At 49.9% G+C, this 17112-nt stretch overlaps 5 protein-coding genes across 5 annotated transcripts; 2 read left to right on the top strand and 3 right to left on the bottom strand.

The window, feature by feature from the left end:
- The first annotated feature begins 4057 nt into the window (after positions 1 to 4057).
- On the top strand, positions 4058 to 6767 carry KVR01_006249 (uncharacterized protein). Its single transcript, XM_044791423.1, has one exon. It carries the CDS (start codon positions 4083 to 4085, stop codon positions 5517 to 5519), a length of 1437 nt encoding a protein of 478 aa, XP_044645052.1. The 5' UTR covers positions 4058 to 4082; the 3' UTR covers positions 5520 to 6767.
- Positions 6768 to 8563: 1796 nt separating this feature from the next.
- KVR01_005936 (uncharacterized protein) lies at positions 8564 to 11808 on the top strand (the record flags this gene model as incomplete). The annotated part of the gene is made up of 2 exons (XM_044790013.1): positions 8564 to 8748; positions 9885 to 11808. The coding sequence occupies 2 exons, from the start codon at positions 8564 to 8566 to the stop codon at positions 11806 to 11808; spliced, it is 2109 nt and encodes a 702-aa protein (XP_044644739.1).
- Positions 11809 to 13058: 1250 nt separating this feature from the next.
- Positions 13059 to 14604, bottom strand: KVR01_005999 (zinc finger-containing protein ZPR1; the record flags this gene model as incomplete). The annotated part of the gene is made up of 2 exons (XM_044786625.1): positions 13059 to 14345; positions 14422 to 14604. The coding sequence occupies 2 exons, from the start codon at positions 14602 to 14604 to the stop codon at positions 13059 to 13061; spliced, it is 1470 nt and encodes a 489-aa protein (XP_044644802.1).
- Positions 14605 to 14876: 272 nt separating this feature from the next.
- On the bottom strand, positions 14877 to 15515 carry KVR01_006055 (uncharacterized protein; the record flags this gene model as incomplete). The annotated part of the gene is made up of 1 exon (XM_044789386.1): positions 14877 to 15515. One exon carries the CDS (start codon positions 15513 to 15515, stop codon positions 14877 to 14879), a length of 639 nt encoding a protein of 212 aa, XP_044644858.1.
- Positions 15516 to 15936: 421 nt separating this feature from the next.
- KVR01_006436 (uncharacterized protein) lies at positions 15937 to 16697 on the bottom strand (the record flags this gene model as incomplete). The annotated part of the gene is made up of 5 exons (XM_044787816.1): positions 15937 to 16080; positions 16149 to 16271; positions 16352 to 16417; positions 16491 to 16605; positions 16663 to 16697. The coding sequence occupies 5 exons, from the start codon at positions 16695 to 16697 to the stop codon at positions 15937 to 15939; spliced, it is 483 nt and encodes a 160-aa protein (XP_044645239.1).
- Between the last annotated feature and the right edge of the window lie 415 nt (positions 16698 to 17112).

The following is a 17112-nucleotide window of genomic DNA, read 5'->3' on the forward strand; positions in this document are numbered from 1 at the left end:
GTGATTAAGGCGCTTTGGGGAAGGTAGGGTTAGCTGTAAAGTCCAAGAAGTTCGGAGCGTGGTGTGCAAAATTATCTGGCCGCCACCCGTCCTCTGTTTTAGGAGCAGCTAGCACCCCCTCTTCTGTGAAGAGTGAGGTCCTGGTGTTTGCTGGATCATGGTATCATAGTTGGGGGAGAGGATAGGAGTGTTTAACATCTAGTGTGAATAAATAAATAAATAAATAAATAAATAAATAAATAAATAAATAAATAAATAAATAAATAAATAAATAAATAAATAAATAAATAAATAAATAAATAAATAAATAAATAAATAAATAAATAAATAAATAAATAAATAAATAAATAAATAAATAAATAAATAAATAAATAAATAAATAAACTTTTTTCTTTTTATTTCTTTATTTTATTTTATTTTTATTTTATTTTATTTTATTTTATTTTATTTTATTTTATTTTATTTTATTTTATTTTATTTTATTTTATTTTATTTTATTTTATTTTATTTTATTTTATTTTATTTTATTTTATTTTATTTTATTTTATTTTATTTTATTTTATTTTATTTTATTTTATTTTATTTTATTTTATTTTTATTTAATATTTAATTAATCTTTTTATTTATATTTAAATTTATTATATTATATATATTATACTTTTAATATAATATAATAAAGTATAGTAAGTTTATTTATATAGTTTTATAATTTTACTTTTATTTTATATATATTTAAGAATATATATAGTACCTTTATATAATAGTAAGCACTTAAAACTTAACACTTAAAAAGAATATAATACTAATAATAATAGTTATAATATAATAGGTGCCTATAGCCTTAGCCTTAAGTTTATTTATATCTATTATATTATATTACTATATTAAATGTAGTGAATAGTAACCCTAGTGATTTAGTGGTGGCCTAGTAGGTGCATTACTCTTACCTATATTACTAACTCCTAAAACTTAATGTTTTAGGAGCAGTGAAGCGTGAAAGCAAGGTTGGTAATATTGAACATTAAATATTAAAATAAAGATAAAAAACACTAAAAACCCTAAATCAGACTAGATCAGACCCGGGCTTACTTTTTAAGGACTATGAGCTCTTCTTGTCAGGTAGCTATGATCTCCTTCCGGGTGTTAGCTGAAGAATGTAGACATACTTCTACCAAGACTTCTCGTTGTGATGTGGTGAATGGCCCGAGTAACTTGACTTCTTTCCGTCCCATGGCGAGCTGGTAGGATCTTGTGAATCCCGTGCCGGATGAAGGGGGTGCCAAGCTTAGGCAGAAGCCCAACAGTCGCCTTTAGCCCAGTATTCATATGTACAGAGTGTGTCATATTCACCGATTACCTCCCAAACCCTCGTTGCCAAACAGGAATATGTTGGCAGATAGGGCTGCTTCGTTTGAAAAGTCTGAACGAAGCAGGCATTTCTGCTTCAGCAGACAAGCTGAGAAGTTCCGGCCGAGAGCTGTATGTCTCACAAGAGCCGGTTGTGAAGCATAGTTGACAGGCTTATGCCCCAATTCGGGGCCACGATTGTTCAGGAGAGAACCTAGGGTTGAGCCTAACCTTATAGTCCCAAGGTCTTGCTTATGCCTATGCTTTTCAGGTTGTCCATGTAGTGGAAGACAGACTATTAACATTACTAGTTTTTAAATTTATAATAAAAAGAATTACTAAGAGTATTTATCTAGTAATAAATAAATAGTTTAAAGTTAAGTTTAAATATTATATAATAAGATATATTTTTAATACTTTAATTTTAATTTATATTATAATTTATTATATAAAATATAAATATATAACTTTTAATTATATTTCTCCTTTCCTTCTTACCTCCCTTTCTCCATCCCTCTATCCTTTCGTCCTTTTATCCCTCTCTTTCTCTCTTCCTCCCTCCTTTCTTCTCTCTTTTTAACCCTCCCTTCCTCCCCCTTTCCTCCTTTCTTTCCCCCCTCTCTTTTTTTCTCCCTCTAATAATAATTTTAATTTTTAATAAATTAATAATATAATAAATATAATAAATTATAAAGTTATTATAAAAGATTTATATAATAATTTTAATTAAATTAATTTTAAAGTTATATTATATTATATTTTTTAAAAACTTTTATTATTTATTTTTAATTTAATAATAAAAATAATAATAAATAATTTATAAAAGTATTTTTAATATTAAATTTATTTAATTTTCTTTTTAAAATTATATTATTAATATATATTATTCTTATTATTATTATATATAAATAAAATTAATATATTTAATATTTATATATTATTAAATATTTTATAAATACTTTTATTATTTTATTATTTTAATAATATATATTAATATAATAAGTTTATAAAATTAAAGTTTTAAAATAATATTATATATATATATAAATATTAATATAAATAGTAATTAAAATATTATTTATAAAAGTTTATTATTAAAAATAATAGTTTTTATAAATATAAATTTAAATTTTAATAAAAGAATTTTAAAAGTAATATATATTTAAACTTTTAAATATTTAATTTATAATAAAAATATTTAATAAAGTTATTTAAATAAAGTTTAATCTTTAATTCTTATAAAAAAACCTTTAAAATAAAATCTTTTAAATAGATACCTTTTATATAACACCCTCCTATAAAATACTCTCTTATAAAACACCTTCTTATAAGACACCCTCCTATAGGACACCCTCCTATAGGACACCCTCCTATAGGACACCCTCCTATAGGACACCCTCCTATAGGACACCCTCCTACAGGACACCCTCCTACAGGACACCCTCCTACAGGACACCCTCCTATAGGACACCCTCCTATAGGACACCCTCCTATAGGACACCCTCCTATAGGACACCCTCCTATAGGACACCCTCTTATAGGACACTCTCCTATAGGACACTCTCCTATAAGATACCTTCTTATAGAACACCTTCTTATAAGACACCCTCTTATAAGACACCCTTTTATAGGATACCCTCCTATAGGACACCTCTTATAAGATACTCTCTTATAGAACACCTTCTTATAAGACACCCTCTAGTGTAGCACGGTACAGTTAGGCATAAAGTAGAGTAGTATTTAAGGTAGTAGTAGGTTAAAGGAAGACCTACTAGGGCAGCATGAGTGAGAGGTTATAGGTAAGTTAACCTTTATATCACGTAACTCTTACTTAATTTATCTAATAGGCACACCTCTTATAGTTAACACTAACCTCTTATAAAAAACTTTTATATTAAATAATTTTATTTATAATATTTTATAATGTAATAAATATAATTTTAAAAAATAAGTTATATAAATATTATAAAAATATTAAATTTTATTTAAATAAATATTTAATATTATTTAAAGTTATAACTAAGTTTTCTTATATTAAATCTTAAAATTATATGATTTTAAACCCTTTATAAGAGTATATTAGGCTGGCAGTCCACCACTGCTTAAGCTCTGCCTGCTAAAAGATCTTGCGATAAATTTTGAAATTACCGGGATCTCTGTTAACGACGGCTGAACCAGGTGCGATGGCCGAGTGGTCTAAGGCGCTGTGTTTAGGTGAGATCTGTCTCATTTATAACCGCAGTCTTCACGGGCGTGAGTTCGAATCTCACTCGCATCAGCCTCTTTTTTTTTTAAACTTTTTTAGGGGGATTTTCCTATTTATCCTTCTATTTCCTTTTATTAAAAGGTTTTAAAGTTATATTATTATAAATAAGTATTAATACTTTAAATATATTATATTATTCTTATAAAAATATTAATATTTATAATATTAATATTTTATATAATTTTTTTTTAACTTTATATAGAATTCTATCTATATTTACTACCTACCTAGGTACCTAGGTACTTATAGAGGTAGGTAGGTATGAGAATTTCCATCTCGTGTCAGGTCTTGAGCATGCCTTTCTCATACCTTGTACCCATGTACCCTAGTGCCCTGACTGTGCGGGGCTACCTCCAGGCGTACCGACGCTATTGCAGGCCTACCCCAAAATGGGACGGCAACTTTTTGGAGAGGATTGAAGTTCCATTCCCAGACCCTCAATTCCACATGCCAAACGACCACAACAACCATGGCATTCGACGACGACGACGATATCTCGGCACAGCGCCCGGCCGAGTCGCCCGAGGATGCGCAGGCCACCGCCGAGGAGGCTCTCGAAGATGAGGCGCAGGACTTCCGCCACTTCACCACGCTGCAGCGCAAGAAGAACATCTCCGTCTCGGCCATCCGTAAGGGCGAGAAGGACTTCGAGTCGCATGGCACCAAGTCGCAGGCCAGCGCGCTAGAAAAGAGCCGGCAGGCCATGGAGGAGGTCCTCGGCTACACGCGCGTGCACAAAAACAAGGACTGGGTGCGCGGCTGGTACTTCCCCGACCGCTGGCTCGAGGACGAGGTGTTTGAGGGCAACGAGGTCAAGAGCAGGATCGTCAATGCGGAGAGGAGGGAGCTGCATGCGCAGGAGAGGGTTGTCTGCATGGGCTTCGAACACAAGACCCTCGGGAGGAAGATAAGAGGGCAGGGCAACAACAAACCCGGCTGGGACCAGGTGTGGCTGCTGCCAGAGGAGGCGCTCTTCCTGATCGAGAGGGGTGACCTGGACCTCTGGTGGCCGACAGCAACCATGGACGAGATATTCCCACTGGGCAGCGAGGGAAAGGGCGCGGGCGCAATACTAGACGCCGAGAAGGAGGATGAGTATGCCCTCGGTTTCCCGCTAAGTCTGCAAGCCGCGTACGCCCTGCTCGTCGGGAAAGAGGGCGAGAGGGGCAAGACATCACTTCGCAACCTGCAAGTCTACTCGAACCTCAACCGTGCAGGCTTCAACGTCATCAGAGTGCCCCCGCCGACCTCCGATCTACCCGCCCCCAAGGGCAGCGTCGCCGGAGACCAACAGCCCGTGTGGCAAAGGCTCTTCGCCCTGCTCTACGCCGACCGACAACCCGCCCATCCAGCGTACGGCCCGCTCCTACGGCCAGGCTTGTACAGGTCTTACAGCTCAATCTACAAACAAATTGCCGTCGCACCGAGATACGACCCGACCGCGCATCCTCCCGCACCACTATCAGAAACCCAACACAGCCCCTTCCGCGTGCAATTCCTCGTCTGGAAGCCCAGCGCCCAGAACTGGTCCAAGACCAAGCCACCCCCGCCCGAATACTACCTCGCCGTCGTCGATGCACACGACACATCCGTGCCAACCTCGGATGAAGTATCAGCCCTGTTGGACTCTGTGCCGTACGCACCGCCGCCGCCGCGACTGCCGCGGCAGGGCCAGGCCCCGTTCATGATGCACAGGAGGCTCAAGCACGGACACCGCAACGTGCTGGTGGCGGTGAACGACCACGGTGTGATAAACTACATGCGCTTCGGCGAGGGCGCGTTCGGTCAAGAGCTGTTGTACAAGCTATATGATGTGCGCTCGGCGCCCCGGGGCGGGAAGAGGGGCGGTGGACGTGGACGGGGTGGAAGAGGAGGCAGAGGAGGCCGAGGCGGAAGAGGCGGTTGAGCCAAGGCTGTCCCACCTAATCCAGCACACAGCCTGACAACAGCCAAATCGGCATTCCACTTTATACGTGGTGGACTTGTCCCCGCTTGACCGGTCTGAGAGTGCTGCCTTCGCACAACTTATTCGGCTGTGGCTAGACGCGTTCCGGCCACGCCGCGTCTTCTTGGACCTCATTCTCCAGGGACCACTGCCGCCGCGGACGCGTTAGTCAAACCTCTCCCGCCATGTTCTAGGAGCTAGGTTGGCAGAACCACCCCATTTCTCACAAAACCAGCCCAGTGGAGGCCTCTCTCCAAGGACCTGGCAATCACACTTGGGTCAACTAGTGTTGCCTCTTGCGCTGGGCGAGTGCGGCGCTTCTACTCGGTCTGACTCATTGCAGCATATTTCATGCGGCAGAGTACATGCTTCTATCTACTCGCCTGCATCATGTGACCCGTCCGGTGGGAGCCGCTGGCAGCCCGTCTATGTCGCAAGGGCAAGTGGATGAGTTTTTATACCGGCCGTCTTATGCCCCGAAAGTAATTCGAAGCAAGCGAGTGGACTTGCCACTCCCATCGCCTTGTCAATTACAGATGTCACTACACGGCGAAGCACACTCTCGAAGACTACCGCTAGCCGACTCTTGGTGTCTTAGCGCTTGAGCGAATCCGTCTGGAAAATTCCGTTAGGAAGCGTACAGAGTGGCAGCATCTGATTTCGAAAACACGCACTTTGTTCGGTGACAGAGGCTACCTACTCCATGCACACTTGGCCGTGCCGAGTCGATGCAGGCGGGCGACGTGCTGATCTATAGTGCAACTCCCAGCACTTTTAGCTCAAAGCTATGAGTGCTTAGGCAATAAAGTCCAGCTTGGTTGGTACTTCTGAGTTACTGTGTGCTGCTCAAGTACATCTTGGAAACACTCTAATGGGAAATACCTAAACTTTGGTCATGTTTTCCTGGAAACTTTTCTTGAGACACTTCAAGAGGCGGCCCAGGCAGGGCAGTGCACGCACTGTGGGAACTCAAGCAGAGGGGACGAAGCGCCTTGGTCGGCCAAGATCTTGGATCACAAGAGTGGGGCCAGCCTGCCTGTTGGTACTAGGTATGCAAAGTCGGGGCCTGGAAACCTCGGAGGCCTTGGGCTCTGCAGGATTGAAGTCAAAGAGCTGGCACACCAGTCTGGTTTTATGCATGGCATAGTTACTGCAACTTCCGAGGTTGCTTTTGTTCAATCTTATCCATATCAAAACAAAGCTGGTCGAGTCCAATCTCCTTTTTCTGACAGTGGGTGACCTGTAATCAAGCTTGGCACTTCCCCAGGTCAGGCAGGCAGGTTGGATTTTCACAGCCTTTTTGCGTGGACCAGCACTTATCTTTGAATGTTGCAGTGGAGAACTTGCTCCGTAGTGGGTAGACCAACAGGACCTTAAACGATCCCCCGCGTTAATAAGCAGTGGCTAAGGCCCGAGCCGTATCACCGGCTTCAAAAAGTAGTGAGACACTTGGAGTCACGATGAGTTACCATGGAAGCTACCTGGCTGGCTCCAATGCTCATGCTCATGCTCATTCTCATGCGTGCCAGGCATGTTCCGAGAGCCGTGTCTCTGGCTGTGTCTGGTGTCTATGTCTGGTCTGGTACTCGGTAGGTCTGCAAGGTCTGGTACATAGGTCTGGTAGGTCTGGTTAGATTTGAAACCAGTGAGCTGATTGCAATGTAATTAGCGCCCCACCGCAGGAGGACCCAGCCAATAGCTCCATGGGCCTCTGTCCGGCTTGGGAAAGAGCCAGCCTCTGAGGGAGTGCTTGCGTGTCACCCACCAGCATTCAAGATTTGCTGTAATGACACACTAAATTTGATCCGTCGCCCTTGCCCGCTAGTGTTGGCTTCCCTGCCGGGCAGCCGGGAGATCCTTTCAGATACCAAGACCTCATCCCCAGGCCCACCCCAACCTTGGAAGACAGAAGGTTCATGGAGGATGCCACCCCCCCAGGCAGCCAGGCGCAGAATGCCAGAGGCTCAACAACCAACATCTCTCAATCCCATTATCATGCCAACCTCCGAGTTCAAAACCATGCATTGTTCGTTGTGTGCATCTATTGAACCTTATTGCCAGAGATGGCTGTGCAGGCTGTAGTGTGTATATTGACCTTTGATACCGTGTCATTGATATCCAGCCAGTTCCTCCAATAGAAAGACAAGGCAACCTCACCTGTGCATGCTCGTGTTTACTGAATTGGTCAATCACGTCAACAGACAGGCTGGCTTGGTTGCTGCCTCTGAGTTCCTAGCTGCCTCTTCTTTCTTCAGCCATCGTAGGTGCCGTGACCCAATGTATTCTGATGTGCTGAGTTGTTTGGGACTGCAGTGTGCAGATATTTCCCCTGTCCTCATATCCCGAACACTAGCCGAGAAGCAGCTGCCGCGGATTTCCAGGTTGCCAGGTACCCCCGATGAACCCCCCAACGCTAAGAGTCCAGGCTTTGAAACCACTGAGTAGCACAGTCTTTGCTTCTCAAAGTTCCACCATCCGCAGTGCAAAAGACCCCTCGCAAAACTCACTTTACTTGCTAGCTTAGTTTCCCGGCCAGACCTGCACAATACCAACAAACAGCTAACAAACCCGTCCCCTAGCCCGTAGAGCTGTCTCTCTTGCAAATTAGCGCATCCCAGTACACCAGAACCACTTGCCAACAATTATCTTTTCCCATCAGTTGTCGGCCCAAATACCCCCTCTTCTTCTATCTCACTTTGTTTCTTCAATCATTTCACAGCCCAATTGGCTCTCGCCCACACCACACCACGCCACACAAACAGCTTGCTCCACCCCAGACATCAGGTAGTGCCCCGACCCTCACTCCTTCTGACTGTGGCTCGCGCGACAAGGGCCGACCACACCCTCCAGGGCTGCCATCCATCCTTTCCACCCGTCTTCTTGTTCCTCTTCAGCCTCCACACTCTCCGTCCACAAGCCTCACTTCAGACTTGTGCAAATCATCGCGCCACGCCACTGGCTGTTTGAGCACCTGACCAAGTCCCATTGAGCTTTGCACTTCCACTATGGAATCGGACAATTCCTCGTTTGAGGCACCCAAGAGCCCGCCTGTGGATAAGTCTCCCGCGCAGACACCACCCATCGAGCCCAAGAAGACCCCAGAGACGTCCCCCGACAAGGGCGCTGTCGCATCGGAGCCAGCCACCCCAAGATCAGACAAAATCCAGCCAGAGAAGGCATCATTTGCCACGTAAGTTTGGCTTCTTGCGGGCCACTTTCGTCTGAGTAACGGTTCCTCCCATGGCCTCCATGCTGCTGCTGTTGTTGTTGTCGCATCGCAGCTTGTGACGACCTTGGCATGTTTCCAACACTCTCTCACACCACACTTTTTCTCCCCCTCAACTCAGCCCCCGATACTTCACCTTGGGTTGCCAGACACTTTTCCATCAGTAGCAGACAAGTTGCCATTGTAAAAGTCACAATATATCACTTTTTGGCTGGGGGGCCTGTCATCTCCACCAGTGACGAGATGTCCTGGCGACTCAACGAGGGTGTTGACTGGGCTGGTCCCCGGCGGCGATGCACTTGCACGAGCTTCACAATATCATTGAGCAACCATTCTATCGACCCCAGCACCATCAGTTCACTTTGTCCACTGCCTCTAGCTTCAATGTCTTGTTTGTCAATACTGTTCGTCAGGACTGTTCGTCTGCCATTCACCCTTGGCCCAGGCTCTACCTCTACTCCTTCCCTCTCTAATTATGTCTCCTGACCACACTTCCTTCCTACCCAAGCCTGCTTGTTCTTGTGTCAACCCCAACTCCAGCACAACCCACCCAACCCATCACCACAGACACCAAACAAGCCCAAGAGTTGAGTGCCACCACACCTTGGACAATAAGACGGGGCTGCAACAGGCTCAAGCCATGTCTTTGTCAACCCCCATCACTGGTGTGTTCGCTGCGACGAGGAGTAGGGCTCGCAACATGTACGTTCTCAGTAGCTTGTGGACCAGTCGCAGGTGCGACATCGCGATGCTTCTCATCCCCTCCACTTGCAAACCCAGCCCTGCCGATGCCCTCCGTTGCCCTCCGTTGCCCTATTCCACACGCACACGCGCACACACACTCGTCAAGGGACAGATCAATTTGTACTGCTGGAAAACCTCGCCCCCAATCCAACCTCTCCTCGTTTGGCTCTCTCAGCTTTTGCTTCATACACTCTTACTTGGACCCCCTGCCCCACCTTGCATTGATGACCACCCAGCATACCACAGACCCCAATGATTCAACCACCGCAGTATATTCAGATGCCCCCTTGACTTATGTCTACCCCCAGCTAACACCACAACTACATAACCACTTGGTCAGCTGACTTGGTTCCCAGGACCATGCCCAGCATGGCATACGGCGCAGACAGCGAGGTTGGCTCGGTTATCAAGGACCCCGGCCTTGATGACGATACTGGCAACGACAATGACTTGAGTGATCCACCCGAGTCTATAAGCGGCATGTCTGATGTGCCCATGAACGAAGGCTCCCAGGACGAGATCGTTGTTGGCTCCGCCAACAATGATGGCACCCCCAAGACCGAGGGTCTCCCCCCCGCTGTTGACCGGGAGGACTCTAACATCATGGATGTCGACCAAGAGGAGGAGATGGCTGACGCCCCCATTTCCAACTATCCTAAGCGGAAGCGGTCTTATGTCTTTGGTGATCTCACCGAGGACAAGATAAACAAGTCCTTGGTCCCCGACGAGACGGACGAAGAAGCCTCTCCAGCCCCAGGCCCTGCAGCCGCACCCAGGATCGGTAAGACGCCCCGCACAACTCATGGCCTTGCTAGTGTCAAGGGCGTGACGATTGGCTATTGGCGTGAGTCCAAGGCGCCCATCGGTGATAAGCATATTGTTAAGGGCTTTATCGATTCCCGTGACCGCCTGCGCACTCGTGTCCAGCCCTGCAACCGCCATGGCAAGGTTGTCACCGACCTTTACCCCCTTAATCCGGGACCTGGTGGCAGCTGGGTGACCTTTGAGAAGATCGTGTTCGATGATCATCTCGTGCATCTTGACCAGACCCAGGTCAAGGAGTATGTCAAGATCCGGTCTGAGATGGATGACCCTGAGGGCGAGATTGGCCCCAACTCGGCCGCCGTCCAGCAGGCCATAGCGCGGTGCAAGGCACGCGGCGCCCAGGTTGAAGGAGCCCAGCCGCCACAGATTGCTTACGGTGTCGACATCCCCGACCATGCCCTTCATCGTCCCGAGAAGCGTCGCCGTACAGGGGGAGTCAACTCTGCCAACGCCACCCCGGTTGCGAAGTCCGCCAACACCCCCTCACACCCGCCCGTGGCTGATCTCCATGGCACCCGCCCTACCAAGATCCTCCTGGGTTTCTGGAAGGGCTCTGCCGAGCCCGACGATAAGGACAAGCACGCTGTTTTCGGCATTCTTGGCAACAACGACATGTTCCGCGTCAAGGTGGGGCGGGAGACTCGTGATGGCAGGCCTTTGCAGAGTAACTTCCCTTCTGGCGCAGGCGCGCTATGGCTCTCGTTCGATGAGTACCAGATTGAGGACTACCTTGAGGGCATGAGCCGCGTGGAACTCAAGGAGTATTGTCGTGTTCGGCAGTATCAGATGGATCACGGCGAGCGCCCCGAGGACAAGGATCAGAATCGCAAGCTGGCTATCGACGAGGCACGTCACCGCGTCGCTTCGGGCTTTACCAAGCCTGAGCCTAGAGAGCAGCCCTTGCCATCCAACACCAACGGCGGCCTCGGCGAGGGTCCATACCCTGATAATTTCCTCAAGCGCGAGACTCCTACCCACGAGACCCGTCAAGCCCACGCCCGCCGTTCGCTGCCGACTCTCGTGCCAAACCAGGCTCGCCAGTCCACGCAGCCTCCCGAGTTCCGCGCTGCTAACCGCGGCGTTGCTGTCGAGTCCCGCACAAACAACTTGGCCGTCAACGCGGTCGCTCGCGCAGAGGCAAGGCAGACAAAGAACGACCAGCGCGAGGCTGCCTACATGGCCCGTCAGACCACCGAGGGCGAGGTCGACGGAGAAGCCGATGGTCAGGCTACCTTCCAGGACAACGTCTCCCGCCTGAACCGAGTCTGGGCTGCTCAGGAGGCCCGCCGTATGCGAGCGAACAAGGAGGACGCCAAGATCTACATGGGCATCAAGTACGAGCGCAAGCAGACTGGCCCCTTCGAGGGCAAGCTCGTCTCCCAGGGGACCATCATCTCTATTGACGGCGAGGACTACGTGGAGTACCGCGTTCTTACGAAACCCACCTTCTTCTAGGGCCTTCATTTCGCCGCTACGCAACTGGATATGGATGGTGAACTGCTCTGATGAGGAAGAGCGGACCTGATTTAGATCGCCTGGCCCTGTTCACACGGACAAGGAAATCCGGCCACCACACACGATCCAGGACACACTTGGTTCTTCACTCGTGGGCTTTTCTCTTTTTGGCGTTTGGTCTACGGAACTAATACCCCTCGGCATGATCTACGAATTTGTGCCTTCTTTTCCTTTCGTCTTGGTTCGGCACTTTGAGGCGGCCCTTATTAGCCTGCTTTAATCTCCGGGGTCCTCCACGGCGGCAACCTGAGGGATTAACTTCCCCTCTCCGGCGTCTCTTTTCCTTTTCCGTCGCTGCAGTCTTTCCACCTTTGATTCTGGATTGTCTTTTCAAATCAAGCAACACGACAAGGGGCTAGCCACACAAAAAGCTGTTGCACGCAGAAGAAGAAAAGCAGTATCATGCGTCTGGGCCAGGATACACTGGACTGGCAGGATCCACCTTACCGGGATCGACTGTATTTGTACGATCATAGTCCTCCGAGAGACAGAGAGAGAGAGAGACTGCAGGCCTCTCGTTCTCACAAGAATGTCTTGGGTGGTTTTCGTCTTGGATGTGACGGGTGCTTTTCTTTTTTTCACCCTCTTTTGGAGGTTTGGCCGCACCGACCGCCCCGCGACCTGGTTCTTATTTGATGCCTGGCAACTTTCGGGGTGGACTGGATGCTTGGTCTAATTGAGGGATTCGAGTTGGTTCCTCTGAAAGATTGGTTTCTCGCACTGGATGATATCCTCCCAGGGGAAGACAAGAAAGGATAGGAAAAAATAAAAGGGGTGGAAAACGACATCAGAAAAAAAAAGTGCCAGATGAGTGAGAACACACTTGAGTTTTTTTTTTTTGAAGGGTTCTGTTCCGGCCAGATGATTCTGTTCCGGCCAGATGAGACCGGGGCAGCCCGCAGATAGACGCGAAAAGCAATGATGACATTAGTATATTTACTTTGGCCTTTCTTATTTCCTGTGTGTCCTAACTGAAAAAAGGGGGTGCAGGTCATGCCGTTCACAGACTTCAAAGGGGAGGAAGGCAGGTTGCTCATTGTGCTCCGTCAGCCATGATGTATTTCTCACAACACCTCTCTGGTATCTCTGATGCATGCAAACTTTTGGTCTATGTATGAAGGAGGGCAAGAAAACATCGCGTGCGGGTGAGAAAAGGCAGCAAGCAGTTGGTCTCAGCGCCATCCACCATGTCATGAGGAAGCAGCCGGGGCACCATCAGCCTTGGCATCCTCCTCATAGCCCTCAACCTTCATGTCGGTCAGCCCGAGGTCCTCCTCCTCCTCGTGTGTCCGGTCGTACTCCTCGATGGTCATGCGGTCGTCGGGCTGGCTCGGGTCGTCGGCCAGGCTCTGCACGTAGCTGCTAGCCAGGGGGTCGACCAGGACGATGCTGAACTCGCGGTCGCCCTTGATGGCGGCGTCGAGGCCCTCGAAGAAGCGGTCCCACTTGGCCTTCTCCTCGGAGGCGAGGGAGTCGCCGCCGCTGCCGCCCTCGTCGGCGCCCTGGAAGATCTGGCTGTGCAGGTCGCCGCGCACCTGGGTCAGCAGGCCCTCGACGGTGGTGAAGCGGCCGCCCAGGGTGCCCGGGTTGACGGAGAGCTCGAGCTCGGGGCACTCGAGGGCGCAGCTCTCGCTCTTGAGGATGTCGCGGGCCAGGTCGGTCTCGTCCCTGACGCGCAGGGTGATGCGCTTGCCGCGGGCGGGGACCTCGCCGCCGGTCTTAACGTCGTTGCTGCGGTAGCCGCAGTCCTCGCAGACGGTGCTCATGAGCACGACCTGCTTGAAGTGCGGGATGTCGACCATCTTCATGTGTGTCACGCACGGGTGCATGCAGCCCGGGCAGCTCGCGGGGAAGCTGTACACCTCGTCCGGCAGGATCTCGTCGTTGTCGCCCAGCCGGCCCTGGCCGCCCACTGGGATGGACCCGTCGCCGCTGGCCGGGGCCGTGTCCGACAGGCCCAGCGCCTCGTTCTGCTCATCCGTGCGCAGGTACTCCCGTTTCGACCACTTGCCGACCCCGTCCTGCAGGTCGGGGGCTATCCAGCTGTTGCCCGCGGGGTCGTCGACGTAGAGGCGGAAGGGGAAGGAGTCGCCCGCGACCATGGAGCGGCCCTTGGCGATGATCTCGGCCACCTTCTCGTAGACTTCTGGTGACTGCTGCCTGCGCGTCTCCTGGCCGAACTCGAGGTCGTCGATTATGTTGGTGAGGATGCCCTCGACGTTGGTCAGCTGGCCCTTCCCGGGGGGCACCTCGAGGTCGAGCTCGATAAACTTGACTGTCGCGGAGTCTGACTTGACGATCTGGCGGGCAAAGTCGGCCTGGGATGTGAGTCGGAGCTCGTAGTGGGTGCCCTTTGGCTGGACGGACCCGGCGGCCTGGATCTCGCTGTTCTTGAAGCCGCAGTGGTCGCATGAGAAGGACATGAGTATTATCTCGCGGAAGTAGGGAATCTTGGTGAGGAGGAGGCGGGTGATGCCCTGGAGCGGGAAACGCCAGTTAGTTTTGGTCTGTCTTGACTACGGATGGAAGGAACAGAGGGGGTGCGCGGCTGACATTGTCGTGGCAGTTCATGCAGAGGGATTCGATCTCCTCGACGGGCTTGACATCGTCGCTGTCGGAGGCGCCGTTGGTGGCGGGAGCGACCTGGTCGACCTGCTGGCCGATGGAACGGAAGTACTCATTCGAGGTGACGGGGTTGTTAGAGCCGTTGCTCTGCGCCTGGTCCGAGGAAGACATTGTGCTGTTTTGACCCTTGGTAAAAACCTGTGTCGCAAAAAGATTATGCCTTGATGTTTGCGATCAAAAAATTTGGAGGGGCAACAGTCATGGTCATATTAATTAGCAGTCCCCAAGAATCTGGGCGCGGCGATGGCGGGGTGGAAATCTTCGGGCAGCCAGGCTTATGTCATAGGCGGTTAGGCGTGGGGGAACCTTCTCGCGACTGCCCGGCTGGCCCATGAGTCTCGGCCGAGTGAGTGAGTGAGACGTCTCGCGGGTCTGACCTGTCACTACTTCTTCATAAAGTCTGCGAAGCTCAGGCCAAAGCCGGAGGAGGCACCAGAGGACTGTCCGGATCTCTGGTCGAGCAGTGCCTGCAGGCCAGCCTTGCGGTTCTTGGCTCGCTTCTTGCTGCTGGCGTTTGCAGAAAGCCTGGCCCCTTCAGTGGGTGCTGGCGCTGGCGCTGATGCTGATGCTGATGCTGATGCTGAGGCAAGCGTTGCTGATGGCCGCTTGTCGTGTAGCACCTTCTGCTGGCCCACCTTCTTGCTGCTCCTGCCCCGGGCCTTGAGAGGTTTGGGAGCAGGCAGTTGCGATTTGGTGTACCTGCTGCATCTACCGCATGTGAAGACCTTGGATACTCCTGGCCTCTGCGTTGTGCCTTTGGCCCTGGGTTGCCTGCTGGCCCTGGCCTTGAGCGCCTTGTCCACCCCAATTTTGAGTTGGGTGCCTTGGCCCGGGATCATGATGTGCCCACAGCAGCTGCAGACATGTTGTCGCTGGTGGTCAGATATGGGGACATCATGGTCGACCAGCAGAGCTGTGCGCCTGCTCATCAGAAAGGCAGAGGTTTCGGGTGCCGAGGCCGACAGGAGATGGGCGGCGTCGGTCAGGAACTGCAGCTGCGGGCCCAGTTCTGAGGACACCATCTTGGGGGCTTCTCTGAGTTGGGTGAGGTGAGGTGGCTTTGTGGTGGTGGTGGCGGAGAGAAATGGGGGTGGTTTAATTTCAAGACCGAATGCCAGGTTTGATGGCTGGCCGGTGCGGATAAGCTGGTTGATGCTAGTGCAAATATCAACGGCCGCCGTCGATGGGAGCTTCTCTCAGGTTCTACATCGCCCCCTTCACAAGTGAGCATGCTCATGCTCATACTTTATTTGTTCAGTGAGGACTTGCAAAAGTAGTCCAGCTAAGCATGTGGTGCAAAAGAGTATGGCTTGGACTTTCCGTTTCAGCCCGTCGTCGGTGCTCGGGACCCCTTCCGCCCAGTTTCCTCCAGTAATTACGAGACAAGCTCCTATGAGACTGCAATATTCTGCAATCTCACCACGGCGAACCAGCCCAGTCTCCTCATGACCTCTTGATTTCCCACTTGATGTCCTTGATGCTGACCTCGTCTCCAGCCTTCTCGTCGTAGTCGAACCACTCGCCGTCAGACAGGTCGATGCCAGTGAACTTTGTCCCGGATTCGAGGCCCTCTGCCAGCCAATCTCCCTGTTTCCGACACAAGGTCAATTCCCATGCTATCGAATCACCAACCTTGGAAGCAATGTGTCTCATACCTCTGGCTTGAACTCGGTAAACTCGAGCCCCCGGCAGTCAAACTCCAGGATGTTCTTTGGTTTTGCCGGCTCCGACTGCTCATACGGAGAGGGAGCTGCCTTGATGGTAGCCGAGGACTCGCGCTGGGCACACACATCTTGTCAGTCCGTCACCCTTGCGACGCTCGTGGGGTTGGGAGACGGCACTCTCGCCTCGTCCATACCTTGCAGTTCTTGCACTTCCATACAAAGTTTGCCTCGCCCCGGCTACCGCCCATCTCGTTCATTTCCTGACACCAAGTCAGCTGGTGTCAAGGGGCTGCGACGATGGCGGGGACCACGGATGCATGGTTTTCAACGCACAAATCGATTCACCCCGACCCAGTTCGCGTGCGTCTCTCTGCATGATGTGCACTGCACCTTGAACGTGTACCAAAAGGGGTTTCCCTCGGTGTCGTCGGGCCGGAGGTTAGTCACACTGGGACATGTCAGCAAGTGGTTGTTCCTGTGAACTGAAGCCTACTCAAGTGCTCACCCTCCCAGCTCAGCCGTCACACTGAGGGCGTACATCCTGTGTTGTGCTTGGGCTTCTCCCGAGTCTGTCTGTGTTTTCTTGTTAGAGGATGGCTGACACACAAGGACAAAATTCGGAGCCAACTGACCCGTTTTATGCTCTTGCTTGTACAAGTTATTCTTGTAGTTGACACTGTTGTGGTGGCGGTCAATCAACTACAATTGCGGTAGCTATTGATGCAGAGCATGTGCTCTCTCTGATCAACCCCTCATAGTGGCACCAGCCCGCCAGGAGGGGGGTGGGGGGTCTCTTATCAGAGATTGGGGGGTCTGGCGCAGTGCAGTGCAGTGCAGTGCGGCTCGCCAGAATTTGACGTGCACCCATCACCCATCATCACCCATGCACTTGTCACCCAACCCGGCCACGCCGCCTTGCGACGACGCACAATCCGTCGCCCGTCACCTCCGCCCT

Source organism: Diaporthe batatas (genome assembly GCF_019321695.1).
Source record: "Diaporthe batatas strain CRI 302-4 chromosome Unknown Contig00006, whole genome shotgun sequence".
In the NCBI taxonomy this organism is placed as follows: Eukaryota; Fungi; Ascomycota; class Sordariomycetes; order Diaporthales; family Diaporthaceae; genus Diaporthe; species Diaporthe batatas.